This window comes from Hoplias malabaricus, chromosome X2 (genome assembly GCF_029633855.1).
Source record: "Hoplias malabaricus isolate fHopMal1 chromosome X2, fHopMal1.hap1, whole genome shotgun sequence".
NCBI classification, from domain to species: Eukaryota; Metazoa; Chordata; class Actinopteri; order Characiformes; family Erythrinidae; genus Hoplias; species Hoplias malabaricus.
In genome coordinates, this window is record NC_089819.1 from 40,900,855 (window position 1) to 40,924,230 (window position 23,376).

The 23,376-nt window shown below is 38.9% G+C and overlaps 1 protein-coding gene across 1 annotated transcript in view; it reads right to left on the reverse strand.

Annotated features, from left to right (window-relative positions):
* The window catches only part of LOC136677394 (von Willebrand factor D and EGF domain-containing protein-like), a 59,855-nt gene that overhangs the window by 2,243 nt on the left and 34,236 nt on the right, over positions 1–23,376 (reverse strand). Inside the window, exons 17-33 of the mRNA XM_066654915.1 lie at positions 23,140–23,244; positions 18,864–18,978; positions 17,969–18,222; positions 14,716–14,935; positions 11,338–11,475; positions 10,741–10,899; positions 8,454–8,618; positions 7,357–7,916; positions 6,954–7,158; positions 5,814–5,909; positions 5,525–5,620; positions 3,875–3,970; positions 3,636–3,731; positions 3,404–3,499; positions 3,194–3,289; positions 2,464–2,559; positions 1,774–1,869 (exon numbers count right to left, since the gene is read on the reverse strand). Coding sequence (XP_066511012.1) covers positions 1,774–1,869; positions 2,464–2,559; positions 3,194–3,289; positions 3,404–3,499; positions 3,636–3,731; positions 3,875–3,970; positions 5,525–5,620; positions 5,814–5,909; positions 6,954–7,158; positions 7,357–7,916; positions 8,454–8,618; positions 10,741–10,899; positions 11,338–11,475; positions 14,716–14,935; positions 17,969–18,222; positions 18,864–18,978; positions 23,140–23,244 — 2,689 coding nt within the window. The remainder of the gene's footprint in view (positions 1–1,773; positions 1,870–2,463; positions 2,560–3,193; positions 3,290–3,403; positions 3,500–3,635; positions 3,732–3,874; positions 3,971–5,524; positions 5,621–5,813; positions 5,910–6,953; positions 7,159–7,356; positions 7,917–8,453; positions 8,619–10,740; positions 10,900–11,337; positions 11,476–14,715; positions 14,936–17,968; positions 18,223–18,863; positions 18,979–23,139; positions 23,245–23,376) is intronic.

The window sequence follows — 23,376 nt, forward strand, 5'->3', positions numbered from 1 at the left end:
TCACAGCACATAGCTTACAGGTCGATGGTTGCCTATGCTACAAGAAGTATCTAGCTCCGTATTGCGTATTGCAATAAATGCTTTTCACCGGTTGCTATGTGGATTAAATGACTGAAATTACACATCGTGTTGGTGGAACCCAAGCTTTGTTGAGGACAGTGTTATAATGCGGTTTTGAGAGTTACTGATGAACTAGGATGAGTGCTTGCACCTGCTTACTTTAGCTGGATTAGCTCAGTTTTTAGCACTGGACATCGATTCTAGTAATAAGTGCTTTACTGTCAGTTGCTGTGGTTATAACAGCCTGTGTACCACCCAAGTTAACTTTATGGTTGTAATAACATGGCCCAGTGTGTAATATGAGCAATATATGGGTTTTATCATGTAATCAACATTATTTTTTTTTTGATTACACATATTCCCCCTGCTCAAAATCAGCTGGAGCCCCAGAGCCGTTTGCTACTTTTGTAAACATCACTTGATGAGTGAGTGGGTAAAAGAGAGAGAATGTTAGAGAGGTGCTTGTCTGTGAGAGAGAGGCAGGAAGAGTGTGTGCGAGAGCCTGTCGTGTTTAAGTGAGTGAGCGAGCGTGCAAGGGAGAGAGAGATGTGTGTGAGGCTTGATTTCGCGACAGTACCGTAAACATGAATTATACCCAGCAGCAGGTAGGGGTATCACTCATCAATTCTTACATTGTATTCCTTAAACTGTCTTGATTCTAGATGAGTACTATCACAGATAAACTGAGCCACAGAGATTAGTTTTTCAGGTAGAAAACATATAGATTTTACTAGATTTTTCCAGTTTGCCTTTGTCAACAAAGTATACAGAGTAGAAAAAACTATGTTTAGAGAACACCAACAGCTTCTCTGTGCGATCTGCAAATCTTTTACTTTTGTGTCCATTTCTTTTTCTTAGTGTGGGCTTCTCGACATCTCCACATTCTTTAAGATCCATTGTGTTGGGTAGTTCTTTTCACAGTGGAAAGATGGGCATAAACTGCTGAGGCTAAGTTTAGATCTGAAGTGAGTTTGAAGCATTATTTTCCGCTTTCTCTCAAAGATGAAAGCTTTAAGGGGAACATCTATGGTTGTGGGGAAGTGCTGTTCTCTCTTGTTTATGTTCAGAGGCTTAGTTAAGGTGAAACAGTATGTGTGTAGGAAAAAAATTTTTTTTTTTATGTGGCTGAAGTTTAACTTGTCTGTATGTTTTAATTCACTGTTTGAATTACCATAGAAACTAATTAGTAACTAGAGTTGTTTAGTTTTTTAGCACTTTACTTTCATAAAGTTAGCAGCCTCCCGAATTTACAAGTGGGATTCTACCTGAGTAATTTGAAAGAGCAAAAATAAGTCATTATTACCCACCTAAGGAGCGACTCTTTGCAGAGAGAAAAGAAGCCTAGCATACCTGACTGAGCCTCTTTGTTTTTTTTTAGTTGGTTACTGACACTGGGGCTTCATAAACACATTAGACTTGTTTCCAGTGCACAAACAGACTGGAGAGCTTAGTGAGGAAACCTCTTCAGAATTTTATAAACAGTATTTTGTTTTTTATTTCAATTGTGAACATTGCCATTAGGTGCTGTTTATATTTGGGCTTGCATGGCGGATAAGGGTTCCAGGTTTACTGTAGCTTTTAGACCATTTTTAAACTCCAGTTGTAATGATTTTTCTTTGAATTTTCTACTTATGTAAGTGGATTTTTTTATATCAAATATAAAAAGTAGTAACTTCTATATAATGTGTGTGTGTAAGAATATGTTTTACTCACGTGTTTGACACAATGTTCCCTGCCAACCTGGACTACAGTGGCAGGTGTTTGGTGCCACACACTCTCCTCCATTTAGACACTTCTGAAGGCATGTCGCTGAAACACAAATCCTCATACAATTAAAAAAGTAAATATCGAAACTGATAAAATGCTTTGATATAAATGAAAAAATATTAGTTTGGTAAACAACTAGGCTTTGTTCACAAGGCAGATAAATTGGATATGTTTTTAAGTCATTATTTTAAAAAGAGTCTCAACATTGCAGGTTACAAAGGAAGAAATCAGATCTGTGTTGATCAGACTCATAGCTGCATTGGCTGTAGTAGTAACAATCTATGTGTGCGTATGCCAAGTGTGGGAAGGTAAAAAGCTCTGCCTACCAATGTGACTGGTCAAACTGTATCATGTTCAGATCAGATTTTAAACAAAATGTGGCTTGAATCAAATTAGTTTATTTTTTTATTGCTGATTGGATTGCAGAACATCTGTCCTGCTTATATCAGAAATGAAGAGTAGATCAGATTTGAACTGCCTGTATGAACAAGGTAATGGTCAGACCTAATAAGTAATAAAAAAGTCCCCCTAATAAACAACATATGGGAAAGACAATCTGATACATACTATTCTCCAAATTATCCAGATATTTTTCTTATTGTTAAGCTTCTGGAGGTATGCGAATTTCATACTCACGTTTATCACAGCGCCTCCCTCTCCAACCTGAGACACAGTCACACATGCCTGGACCCACACACCTGCCTCCATTCATACACATTGGTTCACATACACCTGCAGTAAACAGAGCATTTATAATTAGTATTATTTTCAACACGATTAGTAACACTAGCAACCACCTGGGACCATTTGGGAACACAAGGAATAACACAGGGACCACTAACAAACAAATTACCAATACCTGGGAATTACATAAGCTGTGCATTTTCTTCAAACAATGCTTATTCGTTCATTCATTATCTGTAACCGCTTATCCAGTTCAGGGTCGCGGTGGGTCCAGAGCCTACCTGGAATCATTGGGCGCAAGGTGGGAATACACCCTGGAGGGGGCACCACAGGGACCTTCACAGGGCAACACAGACACACACACTCACACCTACGGACAATTTCGAGTCGCCAATCCACCTACCAACATGTGTTTTTGGACTGTGGGAGGAAACCGGAGCACCCGGAGGAAACCCACGCAGACACGGGGAGAACACACCAACTCCTCACAGACAGTCACCCGGAGCGGGAATCGAACCCACAACCTCCAGGTCCCTGGAGCTGTGTGACTGCGACACTACCTGCTGCCCCACCGTGGCGCCCCAAACAATGCTTATTACAATTAAAATATTGTATTAGAATAATTATTATTATTACACTAGTAGTTTAGTAAGTAGTATTACGGATAAAAAATTATCCTTACTTTTCTCACAGTGTGTGCCAGAGTATCCCTCTGAACATGAACACACACCATTACGTACACACACACCTCCATTCTTACAGGGGGTGCTACAAACAGCTAAGGAAAGAGAGAGAAAGTCAGCCACTAACAAAATAAATAATATATATGAGAAAAGTGTGTGTGTGTATGTGTGTACGTGTGTGTGGGCACATGCGCTTATGTGTGAATTACCATTTTGACACCATGTTCCATAGAAACCATGTTCACAGGAACAGGAATTTGGTCGGACACACACACCTCCATTCAAACACACTGGGTTACACAGAGCTGCAGAAACAAACAAACACATACACAGTGATGTAGAAATGGAGTGGACAAAAATGTTTCAGGTTTAAAGCGTGACCTCCACCTTCACAGTGTCAGCCAGAGCAAAGGACAAATAAACACACACATACACACACACCTGTGTCACAGGATGGTCCTGTCCAGCCTGGCTGACACTCGCACTCATCTGGTGATACACACTTTCCTCCATTCTGACAGTGACGGTTACACACCACTGCAAACAAATATGTTACACATCAAACAGAAACTTGGGGATATATATATATATATATATATATATATTCTTAGATTGAGCCTAAATCTATTTTTCTCCTAATTGTAATGGATCCATGAATACTTATGGTTGTTTGGACTCACTGGTCTCACATCTGGGTCCAACAAAGCCGTAAGGACAGGAGCATGTGTCCCGCCCCACACAGGATCCACCAAACAGACACGGGGAGGTACAGAGAGCTACACACACAGACAAACACATGTGAACATGTCAGAACATGAGGCCAAATATATTGTGACGATGGCTATGTCAGGGCACATATAGGGGTTTATGTGAGTTTTCCAAGATGTTTATGTGCATGTGAGCTGACAGGTGGCAGGGCAGTATACACCATCAGGGATGCTTGTTTGACAGCAAGGGTCTGCCAGTCCTGCGATGAGCTAAGTTATGGAGCGCTATCTAATATCTCTGGGGTGAGCTGGAGTGGAGTGGAGTTTGTGATCCAGAAATAACATTCAACATGACCTCACAAATGATGATGTGGCCTCAAAGCAATGCTCTAAAATCTAAGATAATGCCTTACTTAAGGAGTAAAGGAGAAAAAGGAGAATGGCATTGCTCTTTAAGTTTGAAAAATAAAATATTGGGCCTTAGTCAAAGCACTTTACAAAGTCAGGAACATTTTGATATTTAGAAGTGTTTGTCTCTTGGTTTATTGCAGGACATTTGTGTACACACACATCCAAACACACACAGAGAGAGAACGAGAGAAAAAGAGAGACAAAATGCAGCCATGCATCACACTGCACCTCATAACTCTCAACCACACACACACTCAAAACGGAGCACTTCATCAGAACACTGCCTCTGTGTGTGTGTGTGTGTGTGTGTCTATGGTATCTATGGTGTGTAACTCATCATCACAAAACGCATTAGCCACAGCAGGCTGGTGCTGACCGCTCATATTTCACAGAGCTTCAGAAAAAAATATAGGGAACAAAACAATAAAGACAACAGCGGAAAACATAAAACACAGTCGTACATCAAACCTGCCTCAGATCGGCCTCCACCCTCTCACACTTGGTCAGCAAATGCCAAAAGTATTTGGACACCTGCTCACGCAACACTTCTGAAATGAAGGCAATTATTCAAGAGTGGGTTCCTTTTTGTTGCAGGTAGACTCTCTGCTCTTTTGGGACTTCACACTAGATGATGAATTATTGCTGTGAGGATTTGATGGCATTCAGATGCATGAATATTTTTAGTAAGGTTAGGTACTGGTCTTGGAGTATTGGATCACAAATCCTTTTTTCGATTCTGAACGGTGTTTCACTAACTCTCAAACTCTAAAGGACCTCCGCTGGTGAGAGAAAGTGAAGTGAAGGAATGCCTTGAATCCTCCTGTGGAATCTCAAACGTATCCTGGGGGAGCAGGGAAGCCTTGCCCTTAAGCAAGTGAGTGTCTCACATTATGCAGAACAACCATCGAGTTGTCAGAGATGGGATGTTTACTGGGTCTGGACTGCATCACAGACAGCTGCTCTACCAACTGTTCAAAGCCGGTGCACATCCTACCGCTGGTGAGTTGTCTCCCTGTTTTTTGCCATTGGTTCCCCAAGGGCTAGGCCACACTGGTCCTCCAAGTCAGAGTTTTTCTTGCCAGTGGTTTCCCCATTTTGAATTTAAGAGATTTCCAAAGCCTGAGGGGCTAGATCTGTGGCAGCTCAACAAACCAGAGGTCCTTCAGTGACAGTATAAGGTAAGTGTGGAAGTGTTTTCACACAATATCTTACCTCTCTCACATGTCTCTCCATGATATCCCTCTTTGCACTCACACACTCCAGGAGCTATACACTGTCCTCCGTTCTCACACTCAGGGTTGCAGATAGCTGAGGGTGGGGGGTGGTCAAATGATCATTATTGAGTTTTGTTACAAAATGTCATGTTTGTGTCCCTAATCTCAGTAATGTTGTGTGTGTGGAAGTTAGAGACACACATCACTAAAGAGAGAGGTCAGTGTATCCTTGCTGGACTTCAGATGTGTGAGTGTGTGTATGTGTGTGTTTGTTTGTGTGTGTTTACCTGTCTGGCAGTCAAGGCCTGTGAATCCTTTCTTGCAGCGGCAGATGTTGGGTGCTGCACACTCCATGTTCCTGGCACAATGGTGCCTACACACAGCTTACAGACAAACACAAACACACACACACACACACACACACACACATATCACAAAGGCCATTGTCAATAACATTTAAACCTGGCACAGTGATTCCAGCCACAATTGTGATGCTTTTCCACTGCATGGTACACATTCTACTTCACTCTACAGGCATTTTGGGACTTGGTAGGTTTTCAGTTATAATGGCTTCCACTTGAAATGTAGCTGGTTACATCACAAAGCACCATCAATGGGAACCATGGACTTGGGAACCACAACAAGGCCAGCAGAAACGTTAAATGTTATTACGTTTCTATTAATGTCTTCTTTTTGTTTTGGGACTGAACAGACGTTCCATGCATCAGTTCAGAGAAATTAATATAGATATTCCATTCGCTGTTGCACCATTCAAAGTACTCCAAAGTACATTTGTACCTTTTCTAAACACCACAGTGTAATTTTAAGTGTTGCTGATTTGTCTAGCAAAAACAAATGCGATTTTACAAATGGCTAGTTTGTGATGGAGATCTGCATATTTTGTCTCTCTGACCTATTAGCACACTACACGGTTTACACCTCACATTTTAGTCCCTACTCAGATCGCATTGAACTAAAAAAAGTACCTGTTACCAGGTACCAGGTACTAAATTTGCCTAATGGCAAAGCAAAAAAGCAGAGAAGAGAAGAATCGAGTTACGTAGGTAGCATGCAGTGGAAAAGCACTATATAGATTTAGCTGGACATCATGGTAACACCCCTATTCTCTTAGAGGATTTGTTTTATTTTTTATGTTTTGAGAATTTGATCGATGGTACCATTTGTTCAGTACAGTGTAACCATAAGTGCACTCAGACATCAGGACCCACACAGGGACAGTGTCTCATTTGTCCTAACAAGCACACTTCTAGCAGCCACCCAAGCTTTCCTTCCAATCCAATAACTGCTCCAATGGATTCTTTATTAGAAACACTGTTTCTACTCATTTTCCATTACATTTAAGTAGACGGAAATTTTTTACAGAAATATTACTTTAATTCCTGCAGTGTACAAATAGATGTGTTTACCTCTGCATGAGATCCCGTCTCCTGTATAGCCCAATGGACACCTGCCACATCTGTATGACCCCTCCCCAACACACTGGACACCTGGAAAACATGTGACATCACCACAGGTAACCCTCCTGTCCTTCAGTTGTGCAGATGTGGCACTCTGGCTGTGCTGGACACTGTGCTGGGCAGTGGTCTGTCGCCCCACTGTGGTGAAAGCAGTCTGTAGAAGTGTTCAGACACAGGGATATTTAAAATGACTGAACCTTCCTTTACTGTTGGATGCACTGTGTTTCCTAAAACTATGAAAAAGATACAGGTGTAGATTAAAGGATTTATATCACTCATCTGTAGTGGGTCTATTCGTATAATAATAAAAAAATAACAATTTTAGGGTTATATATTTCTGTTTTCAACTTGCCTGCTTTAGTGGCTGAGGGTCTCCCACCTCTTCCAGATGGACACCCAAATCTCCATCTGCAGAAAACTCTGTCTCTGAGTGGGTAAAGGTCACGGCAGTGAGTGCGGCAGTCATTGGCCTTGAGCGAGGTGAAGTGACTAGGCTCAGTCTCTCTGGCAGCTGCTGGCGAGGTGGGGTCATTTTTAGGGTCACTTTCGGGGTCACTTTGGGTGTAACGCCTACAAACCCACCTGTAAATATCTTGGTGTTGTCAGGGGGCAAGGCGTTGCCGTGTGTGTGAGCGTCTGTATATGTATGTGTTGGAGTGTGTGACGTAATTGTGCTCCTGCTGAAAGATGTGTGTCGGCGTGTGTCTCTCCTCGCTGTGACTGGTGCAGGTGTCAGTGAGAGGGGCTTGTTTTCTTTTATCTGTTTGACTGTGGTCTTAACAGCTGTGGATGGACGCTGGTAAATTTGGGCAAAAGCATCAGAGGCCAGGTGAAGGTAAAGATGAGGAGATTTTGGAGATGTGGGAGATTTTAGAGAGCCACTGGAGTCTCTGAGGTGGTTTAGATGAGGAGCTAATGAGTGGAAAAAATATATAAGTGAATTAACATTAAAGGAAACCTTAAAGGAAGAATTCTCACATAATTAAAGTCAAAGAGAGTGGGGTCTTACTTTCTTTTTTTCTTTGATTCTTTTCTTATTTCTTATTTCTATTGATTTTTTCTTTGTACATTTTCTCCCTTGCTTCCTTCCATTATTCATTTCTTATTCCTTTCTTTCTTTGTATTAATTCGTTCTTCATGTTATTTGTTGCTTAGTTGTTCAGTGATATTACATTTTTCATTCCATGTGATATTATTTCGTACTTCTTCATTTTCTTTCTTTCTTTTCTTATTTATTTTCTCTCATTCACAGTTAATGAAGTAATTAATAAGTTCAACTCAATTTATAGCAATTCTCATGTTATAATCTTTCTTTCCTCCCACCCTCTCTTTCTGTCTCTCTCTCTCTTGTTGTTAAACTTCAGGTCATTGTAGAAAATCACTAATGAATTAATCCTTTGTTTACCTCAGTTTCCAGCAACAACTTTGGACAGATGTTGAACCTCTCACCTGTGTGTTTTATTTGTCTGGTGCATGTGCGTCCATTGCCGTGGTAACCTGGCGGACATCTGCCACACACAAAACCCACGTAGGGCGGCCTCAGATCGATGCACTGAACACTGGGAAAACAAGGTCGGCTCATACAGCTGGACATGTTACGCCCATCGGGCATTCCTGGACAGGGAATAAGGATTCTCAACAATGAAGTAGCAGTTAGCAACACAATAAAAGTAGCAACACAATAAAATTCATAGAATTCACAATTTTCTTCTTCTTTATTCCAAATGTTGCTAATCAGCTGACACGTTTAGTGTCTTATGCTAGCTTTAGTTTTACACTGGCGCAACAAGTTGCTAATAAGTAATGGAAGTCACTCTACCAATAACAATAATGTTATCTATGCGTAAATAATGATAATCGATTTTGCAAGAAATTTCTTAATAATCCAACACTCTTTAAGATATTAGGAATGCAGTTATCACATTGCTAACAGCAGTGGGCTATGGAGCGGTGGAACTGTTTTCTCTTGAGTGATGGTAATTCAGCCAATACTAAGGAATGATTTATGATAGTGAACTAATCATCAAACATCAGTATCTGACCTCACTAAGGTTCTAATAGAAGGAAATTAAATTAATTTTGCTAAACTATGACTTTAAACCTGCTTCTATTCACACAGACTACCGACGCTGAAGGTAAACATCAGGAAGTGACACACACAGAGCACATCAAGCTAAAGTTCCAGAGGCAGCTGCTAATTACAAAACCATCTCCAAAAAAGAGCTGGAGGCACAACACACATTCACAGCCAATTACACCATTAACACTCTATAACGAGGATAACAAGCATAAAAAATGAGTGTAATTTCAGAGCCATCAGTGAGGTGTCACACAAAACCTGCTTATTACTGTGTAAAACGGATGGGATGCTCTGTTGCATCTGCACATGAAACTAATGTTAAAATGCCCATTGTGAAGAGTTGTGTCTGAATGGTATACATTTTTAGCATGGAACTATGGGTTCTGTGGAAAGATAGAGGGCAATCTAATGAGATGATCTGAGGCCAAGAACTCATCCTCCAAAATCAATACATGGCCTCATTAATTATTATGTGGCTGAATACTATCAAATCCTCATAGCAATTTTCTAGAATCTAATGTAAAGCAGAATTGGAAGTGAAGAGACCAGTTATTTCAAAAAAGTGGAACAAAATCCAAATAACCTTAATTTCAGAAGAAGAACTGCATAAGCACTGGCTTGGCCACAAAACTTTGGTGGGATAAGAGTGTGTGTGTGTGTGTACGTTTGTGTGTGAGTGACCCCACACTGTTTCTCAATCCTTCACCTTGACCTCTAAATACCCACAATGCTGCTGGCTCAAGCCTGATCCAACCCCTTACCCCCCCCCCCCCCACACACACACACACACACGTACAGGGTGAGAAATGATCAATATTGGCCTATTAGTCAAAACCTTTGTTCAGAGATAGTCATTTATTACTAAAGACCATGTTAATGTCAGTGAGTCAGAGATAATCACTCATTTTACAGTGAGTGGTGTTCATTTATTAAATTATTCATATTGGTTAGGATCCAGAGTTTTCATAAATAAAAAATAAATAGATTTAAAAAAAAAAAATAGATCCAAATCCACAAACACACACATTATGATTTTTTTCCAAAGTTACAATACTGCAATATGGTCTATAAACATAAACATCACTTATTAAAATAAACCCTGACTAGAAACAAATTAGCAATGAGATAATACAGCAAAGTCTAGCAGTGAATTAGAACATTGGATAGCTTAGTAATAGCCCCACAACAGATTAGCAACCACCCTTACAACACCTCAGCAACCTCTTGGGATAACCTAGCAATGGCTTAGCAAAACATTAGCAACCATCAGGGATAACCAGGCATTAGCTTAGCACAATGACATTGGCCAACAACTTTGTCAAGCCACCTTAAAATTTTCTTAACTTAATCCCCTTAGTTATGCTTTGTAACTGAAGAAAATGTTACTGCTGTGTGTTTTTGCTCTATCACTCCATAGAATACTGTTCAACTTCTGTACAGCATGGCTAAATATGATGATCTTTGACTCATCTTTGAAGTCATGTGCTTTACTTTACATAGTTTCCCCTAAATTGCACTCTATGGATATGTGTTATTGTGGCTCAGATTTTAACTGTCCAATAGAGTGTAAACATAAACAATTCAGTCCTAATCTACAACTGAAGGCAACTGATATGAATGGAGGGCTTGGATAGTACTGGAGGTGGTGAGACTCACCAGATTTCTGTTGTTTGTTGGACACTGGGATAGTCAGTGCAGGGTCGGTGCGTTGAGTGTGTTGATTGTCTTGACTGTTTTGAGTCTGTCCAGTGTGTGATGGAGAATTAAGGGACAGTTTGGACAGACCTGGAACAACGGTACTGTTGACATCTTGTACTGAGGGCGAGAGAGAGAGAGAGAGAGAGAGAGAGAGAGAGAGAGAGAGAGATTTATTATAACAGTATAACTGCACTGTTAAACATCACTGAAATAATCTTTCTCTCTCTCTACATGCTGAACACACACACAAAACAACACACATCCACAACAATTTAAAAGGAAATCAATGTGAAAATTAGCAGTGTATAATTTACATGTACAGGTGATTTATCTGTAGTATATAATAACAGAATGCATTGCTGGACAGATTATATGGACTATAATCTTTGTAATGAGACTTTACCTGTATGGAAAATTTACCTGTGTTTTTACTTGTACAGGTGATTTACCTATGTTTATATCTGTGCGTGTAATTTGCTCATGTGAATTGTTTTATGAGTTTTTTTTCACACATGCAGGTATCTTACATTTGTACATAATGTAACAGTGTTTTACCTGTGCAGGTGATGCCGTCTCCATGTGTACCTAAAGGACAGCTGCCACAGGCAAACGAGCCAAAAGAATTTGTACAGCGGACACCAGAGAAACACACTGCTGCCTCACACTCATTCACATCTTCATGACATGTCAACCCTGCAACACACAAAAATTATGTGGGGGCTCTGGTTTGCATTTTTGACTGTTTGACAGTTTCATTTACTACTTCATATCAATCAAGTTAGGGAATTTTGATATGGAGAATTCAAAATCAGTTTTTTACAAAAACAAGCTAAAATGTGGACTTATTTGACTACAGCACAATATTCCAAGATTCCTCAGGGCCATCTGAGATGGGCTTGGGCCCAGTTAACTAGGCAGGATTTCTGAAAAAAAAAAAAACTTTCAAAGGTATCTCTTTTTCCTTGTGTAATATTTTTTCTTTTTGTTGCAACAGTGGACTGTGTCATGTGAAAGATCTCCAGAGTCCATAATGCTAAATTCTTCATAGTGATTTCTCAGTGAGCATGATTTCTTCAATCTCAAGTCTCAAAGGTCACTCGCATTCAACAGTGGTGTCTTTGCTTTACATGAACTGAGATTTCTAATTTTTCCACAAAATTCTTTGCAATCTTACAATGAGACATGTTCCTTTTTAACAGTTTGACAATTCACTAACTAAGTTTAGCAGTTGGTTTTGAACGATGACACCTCATGGCTGTGGCCTTTTGTTGGACACTCCTTAGTTTTATATTGAGCCACAACAGGTCTCGCAACTACGGTAAGCAGCCGCCTACTTCATTTTCTTCCGCGCGCGCTGCATGCTGGATATATACCGGTATATATATTTCATTTCCATTTGTTTTTTATGTAAAGACCCCAAAATGGCTCCTATTAAGAGACACGCATATGACGCAGAGTTTAAACTCAAGGCGATCAGTCACGCAGAAGAACACGGGAATAGAGGAATAACTTAGTAAAGTGAGCTTTACGTGTTTATTTTGTGTGTTGTGTGATTTTAACGTTTGAGCAACGTTGAGTTATTGATATATTGTTATCGCTTTGCACTATTTCGAGTGTTACTATATTGTGATTATTATTATTATTGAATCGAGGAAAAGTCCCCCCCCCCACTATGTGGGGTATATTAACATTGCACTACATGTTTTACCTTAAACTACGCTGGGTTGTAATCTATTAATAAAGTTGAACTGACCTATCTGACTGTTTTGTTGACATTCCCTTTAGCGCAGCTCCATCTAATTGATGCATAACGTAACCCCCAGCCTCTACTGTAGCGTCTATTGTATGCGCCTTATAATCCGGTGCGCTTTATATATGGACAAAGTTTTAAAATAGGTCATTCAATGAAGGTGCGCCTTATAATCCGGTGCGCCTTATAGTGCGGAAAATACGGTATGTTGCAGGCATTAAATATTAAATTGGCTTATATTTATAAAATTTAATCAAGTAGGTAAAGAGTATATCCTATTACCTACTTGATTATATTTTGTAAATATTAGCCCATTTATAATTTGATGATTGCAACATACCCAAATAGTTTTATAATTGGGTTAGGTAAATTTGTTCAGGAGAGCAAACAATTCACAAATGATTGTTTTAATTAATTCATTCAGTTCAGGGTCGCAGCATGTGTTAACAACATGTTTTTGGACCTTGGGAGGAAACTGGAGGAAACCCACATGGCTACGGGGAGAAAACACAAAACTCCCCACAGTCAGCCGGAGTCTGACTTGAACCCACAACCCCAGAACCCCGGAACCCCGGAGCTGTGTGACTGCGACACTACCTACTGTGCTGCCTTGCTGCCCATTAGTTTAATTAAATTTTACAAATTGTCTCAGATTTTTGGGGGGGATATGTGGTTGTAAAAATCATCATACATTTTTAATATGAAATCTGTAATAAACAGGCCAGAAAACAGGCAGTATGGCCAAAGACAATGAGCCAATATTCAGGAAAATCTGAAATCTGCTCCAGCTCTAACACTTTTCTGCTCTTATTCAGATGTATACAGCGTGTCCAAAATTCCATTCTGCAAAAATACACTTCTCTGACACACAGGGAAAAACAGGCACTTTTGGGATTTGTATCAATCTCTCTATGTAGTAACAACTGCATCATCTTCAATCTGTCACTGTCCATAAAACAAGTAAAGAGCACAAAATGCATTTACAATGCACAAGATGATCATCATGTCTTGGTCTGTTCAAACTGTTTTGTTCCTCTGTTTGTGCTAGCAGCAAGTTGTGGGTTTTTTTTCTGTGTTTTAGTGACTGGGAGTGTGTTATTCTCCTCTGAGGGAAAGCCAAGGACAGAGTTTGTGTGAAATGTGTAAAACAGCTGCTGATCCAAAACCGTAGCAAAGTCCACAAAAATACTAGAGTAACACAATAACTCCAGAGAATTTCACATTCCAATATACTGCATTATTAAGCACCTAATTTGTTAAAGAAATGTAGATTAATCAGTCTTAAATAGGCAGTAGCAGAAATAACCTTTTGAAATGGTTGTGTACAGCAGTCATAAATTATGCGCATACATAAACACATGCACATCCTGTAAAATACAAAAAAAAGATTAACATAAGCCACAGTCCATTTTTTATGGTACATTCTTGCCATTCACTTAAACAAACCTTATAATTATCCTCATAGCTCCAGTGTCAGACTGAAAATGGCATAATTATCAGTTTTGACAAAAACATCTCTTTAAAAGATGTTTGTTAACTAGAAAGTGGTCTCAGACTGAAGTTTGGAAAAAAAAAACGACCCTTGTGGGTAGAACGAGACGAGAGACAGTTTAGACTGTCCCAGACACACTCAAAAAACCTATGCCATTTTTATGAAGTGAGACTGCCCACAGCAAAGTGCTCATGTCTTGTGCTTTTGCTGTTTTATGTTGTTGTTGTTGTTGTTGTTGTTGTTGTTATTATGGAGCTTTCTGGAGCTTTTTTCTTTTATAAAACAGAAAACACAGCGTACAAACATGTGCTTAGCCATGTCACTCACTGAGAATGAAAAACAGCATTAAAATGCTTGAGAAATTCACTTTATTTTTCTTCTTGAGTGAAAAACACAAAAATAACATGATTAAAAAGCTGAAATAACAGTCTGGAAAAGTGAGGTATTCAGCCCCCACTGAGCCACATTATTAAACTCACACCAGCCTTCGTCATAACACGAAAAACTAGAGAGAAAAAAATATTAAACACTGAAGAGACAACTGAAAGGTCTCTGGCCACTATCAGAAATACCTCCTACCACTTCCACTTACTGTCCGCTTTATCAGAAACACTTTCCACTGTTAATTCCACACAATGATCACTTTTTAATTTTTTACATAGTTTGTTGTTTTTATTATATTTTTACATACCTCTGAGTCCAGAGGGACATTTGCACCTGAATCCTCCCACAGTGTTCACACACACTCCGGCTCCACAAGGATTTGACTCACACAAGTCTGCCTTCTCCTCACACATGTTTCCATAAAATCCTGGAGGGCACACACACACATACTCCCCGCTGCCTAGAGGACGGTCCACATTTGTCACACACGAACCTCCGTTCACACACTCGCAGGGCATCACAATCACCTACAACACACATATAATTTTTTGTGTTTGTGTCCATTTTCAGAAAAAAAAAATAAGAATAATAGTGTAATAATCATTGTGTGCATGTATTGTTACTGTGATCAAACAGATTTTTACAGATCCAGAATCTTCTAAATAAGCTCCCTGCACTCAGAAAAAAAAAACCTTCAAGAAATAAGCCTTGCATCATTTCTACAGTGATATGAGACATGGTAAAACAACTCGTATTTTACTCTTAACTGTGATTCCTTTGTTGGCAAAGTTAAACCTGGAAAAACAGCAAACTGTGCCAGCTGATTATTCCACTAGAGAAAACAGAGGTTACTATTGTTACAAACCCCATATCCAGATATTGCTGGGACATTCATAAAATGCAATTAATATATGAATCTCTTATTTTTCAATTCTTTTGAAACTTTTTAATGGACAAATGTACAAAGAAAAAGATTTAGAGTGTTTTCACTGACCAACTTCATTGTGCTCTTTAAACATAATCACATTAAGTATTAACAGACTCCAAAAAATGTCTGGCAAAATAATAGTGAAAAATTCATGTCACACTGTTCTGTAGCAGAATACTTTAAGCAGGTGAATATGAAAGATATAAAAGAAGCATTCATTAATGACTCAGGATTTGCAATAAAAGGGTGGACACCACTTTGTGACAAATTGTTAGAAAATTGTCAGGCAGTTCAAAAATAATGTTTCTCAGTGCAAGATTGCAAAGAATTTAGGTCATTCACCATCTACAGTTTATAGCATCATGAAAAGTTTCAAGGAAAAGTTTCTCGATGGCCAAGGCCGGAAACTGCTGCTGAATGTGGCCTTTGAGCCCTTTAGGCTGTATTCTTTGGGAAACCATTGTGCTACTGTGATGGACATAGCCACATTGGCTGGGGAGTACGTAAAAAATTATTATTGTCATGTAACACAATCGGCTACTGCATCAAAGAAATGCTACGTGAAACTGTGTTATGCAACGAGGATGCCATATGTTAATTATACCGCAATTTGTCTGTGATAGGCAGAAAGATAGTGTAGGCATGTTTCCTGGTCAGACAAGTCCAACTTTCAGCTTGTTTTTGAAAAGAACTAATGTTGGACTCAAAGCTGAACGTGCTGAAGACCATCCAGACTGTTACCAACGAAAAGTGCGAAAACACCATCTGTGATGGCATGGGGATACATCAGTGCCCATAGCACGGGTGATCTGCATATATGTGAAGGTACTATTGATGTGGAGAATATTATTGGTATTTTGGAGAGAAGTAAGCTGCCACCAAGCACGAGTTACAGCATGTCTTCATAGACAAAGTGTGTGTGCTTGACTGGCCTGCTTGCTGTTCAGATCTGTCTCCTATTGATGTATGGCACATCATGAAGAGGAGACACCAATGACCATAGACTTTTGAGCAGTTCAGTCGTGTATACAGCAAGAATGGCCAAAAATTCCACTTGTAAAACTTCAGTTCTTAGTATAGTCTCAAAAGATTAAAAAGTATAATAAAAAAGATGATGTAAAAAGATAATGGTAAACATGCATCTGTCCCAGCTTTTTTTTTTTTTTTGGGTGTGATGCAGACATCAGTTTCAAAATTTCTTTATATTTAACAATTAAAGGCAACATAGATGTTTCTGGAGAATTACTGTTTTCAAAGCAAACAAACTCCTCCCTCTAGTTTCTGTTCATTCAAGAACTCTGCAACTTTTAACATAGAACAGTATATTTGAGTAAGAAGCTGACTGTTGATTGTTTGTTGTTGGAGTTTAACTTTCAAGTATATATTCATTGTTTGAATTACCACAGAAACTCATTTGCACCTCAAGCTTTTTAATTTTGTAGCTTTTTTGTTAGATCAACACCCACAAGGTTCTGAGGTCTTTCCACCATCCAAATTCCTCCAGATTTTCTCAGCCGTGCTGAATGCCTGAGCAAGTTCGGACAAGCGAGAGCTGCATACAAACACTGACCTTTTTCCAGTGTGCAAACAGACCGGAGAACTACCAAATGGAAACATCCTCTGGATGTTACAAAAAGTGTACTGGATTAAACATTGCCTTTAAGTGTGGCATTGAAGACAATTACACTACACTACTAGGGGAGCCCCAGGATTAAATCTTAAGTAGTGTTACTTTAAACAAAATATTTCAACAAATCAAATTAGCAAAAGATATTTTAGTTTGTTTTTTTTTAAGTGTCCAAACTTTTCTAGAAATTGGGTTTGTATTTACCCATTAATGCTTGACATTAAAATAGTTAAATTATTTTATCTAAATGTAGTTATGTGTGAAGTAATAAATTACAGTTCTTAAAAGCTGTCTGACCTTCCTCAGCTGATTCTAAAACTATGCATAATTTCATCACATTATGAAAAATAAAGTTGTAAGTAAGGTGAAGTTTAAAGTAATAAGCTCCTGAACCTCTAGTGACCCAAAGAAAAACTGTTTGACCTTTAGAACATTCTTACTCAATATGTTTGCTGCATTTTTAATTAATCTAGTTTTCTATTTTTGCTGTATAAATGTTCTGAAGAGGCTCTTTAACCTGGGTCCAGGTTCAGAGAGTGAATCAGACCTTAATCACGAAGCTTCACCTCTTTTTCTCTGTGATGAGATTCTTTACGTTTTAAGCTCATTAGTGATTCAGGAGCTCGGCTCGTTAGCATCCGTCCAGCTCCAGATGATTAGGGATGAAGCTGGAGCTAATCAGTGATGCTCTGAGACACACACACAGACTTTAATAAGCTCCAGGAGGCAGAAACACATGCTTATTATCAGCATAAAGAGTGGAAGAATATGTCAAAATCAATGTCTGTCCAATTTTTTTTGTATGGAGCAGGAGGGGTATTTTCAGCACAGAAGTTACTTGGAATGTGGAACACTGTCAAATTAAGACCATAAAATCAAATCATCATATTTAAAAGCTACATAAGACCTAAGCCTTTCATGACAACTGACATAAACCTACAAATTAACATCTATAAGGGCTTATGTAAGCAGGATGATGTAGGATTATCTCTCTTTCTCTCTCACCTGTACAGTGTGTGTGCTGTGGGCATCACACTCATCCATGATGGTGAATGTGAAAGTGTGTGTTTTCTCTGGAAACTCCACTCTCCAGGTGAGAGAACCCCCAGGGGTGACTGAGGCCCCTGGGGGTCCAGACACCAGCTCAAACAGCAACTCTGAGCCTTCGGGGTCCGTCCCCTCCAGTGGAAACACAAACCTCTCACCCAAAAATGCCCGCAGAGCACCCCCCGGAGGCAGGAAAACAGGAGCACGATTGTCTGGGAAAAGAGCATGGACGAATCTGACATTTGTATCAGTCTTTTTTTTTTCTCAGAACATATCATAATAATGTAACAATAATAATTATAAAATCACAACATATTACATTCATTTACTAAGCCAATAAATCTTTGTCAATAAATATTAAACTTAAAATATGACCTGTGCGAAGGTATGCCACATTGAATAGAATATTTTAAAGAAACACTAGGTAGTAACTTTACCTTAACATTACAGCTTCAAAATTATTGTGATGTTTCACTGACCTGTAATAAGGAGAGTGTAGACTTTGTTGTTGCTATTAATAACACAGCACTGCAGAAACTACAGTATGTAATATTTGGAGGAGGGTAGAAAAATACCACACCTCCCTTCAGTCCCTTCCCCATCCCCTTGATTTCAGGACAGTGTTGTAAAAACGAAATATACTATGCAGCATGCAAGTGCAAGTCCATGAGATAAAAATAGCAAAACCTTACGTAGTGTTACTTTAAACTGATAAATAATAGAAACTGGGCTTAGGAATGGCCAGCTTATTCTGTTGCAACAGGTCAGAACTACAATCTATATTTGAATTTAACCTCAAGCTTAATACACTAGTTGCTAGATGTGTTTGGACAAACAGGAAAGTTTGAGAAACCTTGATTAATTGTCCAGGTGTATTTGGAAGCTGTGGAGTTACACAGGAGACAGGGACTGGATGGGTTTGTTTCTCCATCCGAAAAACACATGCCCTCTATATTGCACGTCTGGTTCTGAGAGGGTGAGAGAAAGAGAGAGAGAGAGAGAGAGAGAGAGAGAGAGAGAGAGAGAGAGAGAGAGAGAGAGCACAAAAATATTAATGTAGTCACTCAGCTGAGAAACGTTTCTGAAGTTTGTTGTTTTAGTTTTGTACAGGAGCTACAAGGCCCATAGTTTCAGGTACATGGTACACTATATGTTCAAAGGTCCTTAGACACCTCACCCACTATATAATCTAAAGTTAAAAGGGAGTAAAGCCCCCAGCACTGAGACGGTGAGCAGTCAAACTGTGTCCTCTGAAGTGAAAGTGCTCCATCGAATAATTTTGGGATGAGTTTGATTAGTGATCCAGAATTTATCATCCAAAATCTACCTGAAATCACTAGTGCTCTCATGGCTTAATGTCATCAAATCCTCACAACAATGTTCCAACATTTAGTGTAAAACCATCCCAAAACAGTAGAGAGTTTTCCTGCGCAAACAGGAACAAGTTTCTGATGAACAACCTTCATTACAGAAGAAATGCTGGATAAGAAGACGTCCACAGACGGTTTTGTGATAAAGTAAAAAAATACTTTGCTCCAATGCTCTTTCCTCATCATAAAATTTTATAAGAAAGCTCAGGAGAGAGTGAGGGGGGGGGGGGGGTGTTGTTGGGTCAAGCAAGATCTTATTTCTGTTCTCGTGTCGTGACATGAACAACATTCTGTTCTGTTTTCCACATCTACACAAAACTAAACACACACACACACATATATATATATATATATATATATATATATATATATATATGTATATATATATACACGAACACACACACACACACACACACACACACACACCACACATCCAGCATTAAGTTCAGCTCTGAATGTTGATCTGAGCAGTCCATTGACTTTTTGGCTTTCATGTCTGTTTAATTTTCACAATAATATACAGCGCCATGTCCTTTCAGACCCATAACGTGTTTACAAATGTTCTTCTTACAGTGGAGGGATGGGTACAACCAGCTGTGGATAGTGTGTTACTGTCTGAAATGAGTGTGAGGCTATTTTTTTCTCATAGATGAAATCTTTAATTGCTGATTATCTTATGGGTAGAGAAACTTTTAGAAAGTTTTAGTTTAGAAAGATGGATTATCTTATATCTAATGTTGTATACATAAATTAAAGTCTAGGTTAAGTTGGACATTTGCACAGTTATATTTAATAATTTTATATAATATAAATATAATATGATATAAATAGTTATATAATCATGGTATAATGGTACAATGTAATAGCAGTAATAAATAATCATAAGGTCCATGATGAAATGGACAGAGTGTTCATGGATGGGTAGATTGATGGATAGATGATTAGATAGATGGTGAAATGAGCAGATGAATGCACGGATGGTGGGATTAATGCAATCACAGATGGATGGGGGAATTTGCAGCAGGACAGCTGGATGGAGATGAATGTATAGATAGAAAGATGCAGTTAAAATGGTGGACAATAAAGATGGTCAGAGATGAATTGCTGTCAGTTTTGAGGTGACTCTGGTACAAATGGACGGAGATGAAAGATTTCCGAAAAACATTAAATTGTGAATTTTGTGACCATTGCTTTGGTCAATTTAAACAGGATTCTTGACTAGAAGAGGCTTTTGCCATATAAACCTGACTGAATCATTGACTGAGTTACCATGTTGAAGAGGGTTTGAAGGTTTAATTGCACCAGGTTTAGCTCACAGAGTGGCACAAGATTAACACGTGTGACCTATGCTGTGTGTGGACATCAAATTCCTAGTAAATGTAGTAATAGTCCCACACAACTGTCAGAAAATAATGGGTGGAAAAGCATTGTTATATGAATGAGATTGGGAAGATTTTCAAAGTTGAGTGTTTTACTACATTTTAACATCATATTTTCCATTCTGGAGGATTTTAACATTTGACTAGTATTATAAACTGCGTTTGCCTACCTGTTGAGTTAATCATTTTCCAGTGTTCACTGTTAAGTTGCTTTTACAGCCTTCCTGCTACTTCACAGCTCCAAACCACACTCACTTCACGAGAAGTTTGTCTGTGGTGTTCTATTTCACTGTGTCTTATTGATAGTTAGGAAACCTCTGAACAGAAAATACCCATGCCTCATTGGAAGCTGGTTTTCAGATTACTGACCACTAATGTTTGATTCATAATGGGATTGACCTTTTGAGCAGGTCCCTTGCATGTTCATTCATTCATTCATTCATTCATTATCTAAAACCAGTTCAGGGTCGCGGTGGGTCCAGAGCCTAATTGGAATCATTGGGCACAAGGCGGGGATACACACTGGAGGGGGCGCCAGTCCTTCACCTATGGACACTTTCGAGTCGCCAATCCACCTGCAACGTGTGTTTTTGGACTGTGGGAGGAAACCGGAGCACTCAGAGGAAACCCACGTGGACACAGGGAAAACTCCTCACAGACAGTCGCCCGGAGCGGGACTCAAACACAGAACCTCCAGGTCCCTGGAGCTGTGTGACTGCGACATTACCTGTTGCACCACCGTGCCGCCCATGTTCAAATCAGTTTAAATAAAAAATAAAAATAATAAAAAGAAGGAAAGCTTATTTAAATTTGTATGTATCATTTAGCATATATCTTTCCCATGTTAAATAATCCTAAAAGTATGAATGACAGAATTTCACAATTCAGCATCATAAATAGAAACATAACATATTATGAATTACTTCTTCAAATTGTATATAGTCTATACTTTCAATGTCTGGAATATGGAAATGCTATTATTAGGTTATTATTACTATTAGAATGCTACATTCCCACAAGTGTAAAGTATTCAGAGTAGGGGTGTGCGATATGATGATTTTAGATCCCATAACAGGGAGATCGTTGGATCGTGCTAATGCACATACAATCCGCTGCAGTTCTTATAAGTTGTTTACGTACTGTGTACATATTACACATCAGTCGAATGGGCAGACTCTCGGGACATGGATAATGTACTCTAAAATGAATTAAAACCAAAAGAATTCACTATTCCATACATGAAATCTCTTCCTCGCAAAAAAAAAAAAAAAAAAAAAAAAAAAAAAAAAAAAAAAAAAAAACTGTGGCGCCACGAAGCCTGAAGAGCCCACAAACACACACAAAAGATACCAGCTCTTACGTAGGTTGTCCCCTTCAAAACAAGACCAAATTTGTGTCAGTCCACTCATTAGTTATCATCATGTTTGTTTAAAGAGTACTTGCAAAAAGAAAGAAAAACAACAGTTCAAAATAAAGTACAACAAATAATAAAAAAAAATAGTTTAAATATTGGGCTCTCAGCTTTAACGAGTCTATAGACCAATCAGGGGCGATGCTCAACCAAGGAGGCGGGGAAGCAACCATGCTTTGATGCCTAACAGACGCACACCGCGAGAGACGACACACACAGTTTTATATGGCAACGGCAATCAAAATAAGCAACAATAAATAAGCTTTCAAAGCATAGATCCCTTTCACTGTCTGCCCTTTCCCTACTGAGACCAATTAAACACAGGAGGGGAGTGAGGGAGGCGGCCTCAGTCTACAGCCAATCAGGAAAAGCTCCGTCTTTCCAACACGTCTGGCCTTAAAGGGGAAGAGTACTGTGTTAGAAACAAGACTAAATATCAGAATAAATCTAGGTGAGTCAGAGCTTTTTTCCTGTTTGGTGAGGGTGTAAAGCCATTTAGAGAAGGACATGAGATTAGTTTGTCAAGGAAGGTAAAATGTTGCCATTCAGCTTAGATAATATATATTTTTTTTCTGCAGTAAAATTAATAATTCTCCTTATGGAGAGGTTGGGGTCTTTGAAGATTCCAAAGGAAGATTTCAAAGAAGATTCCAAATTAAACTTAGAAAAGTGCCTAAAATATTTTGTTGTTTTGTTCATATTTTGACCACTAAAGGTTCATTTCAATATCTTTAAAAATTCTGAAGGCTTTCAAGTAACATTACTTCATAAAATTGCCTCTAGTTTATTCACGTCTCAAGATTTGAGTATGTAATTTCAGGCGGAAGATGGAAGAAATACCTGGAGTGTGATTGTGATCCTGCAAAAATATGGTGATAATGTATTTTTGCCATATCGCCCACCAGTAATTCAGAGTATGGGAGTTGTATGTGCCTGTCTCTGAGTTCATGTGCATGTGTATGATATTACCTTTAACTTACAGAGTCCAGAAGAAGATGGAACACACTCCTGACACACACCATCGTACAGTGTCAAAACCTTCACATTACTGACAACTATACCATCATTAGACACCTGAGAGAGAGAGAGAGAGAGAGAGAGAGAGTGAATCAACGAGAGAGAGCAAGCACGACAGTATGAGGGAGATACTTATGTTGGATCATTTGCTCTCACTCCAATTAGAGGCAAATTAATTTAATTGTGCTC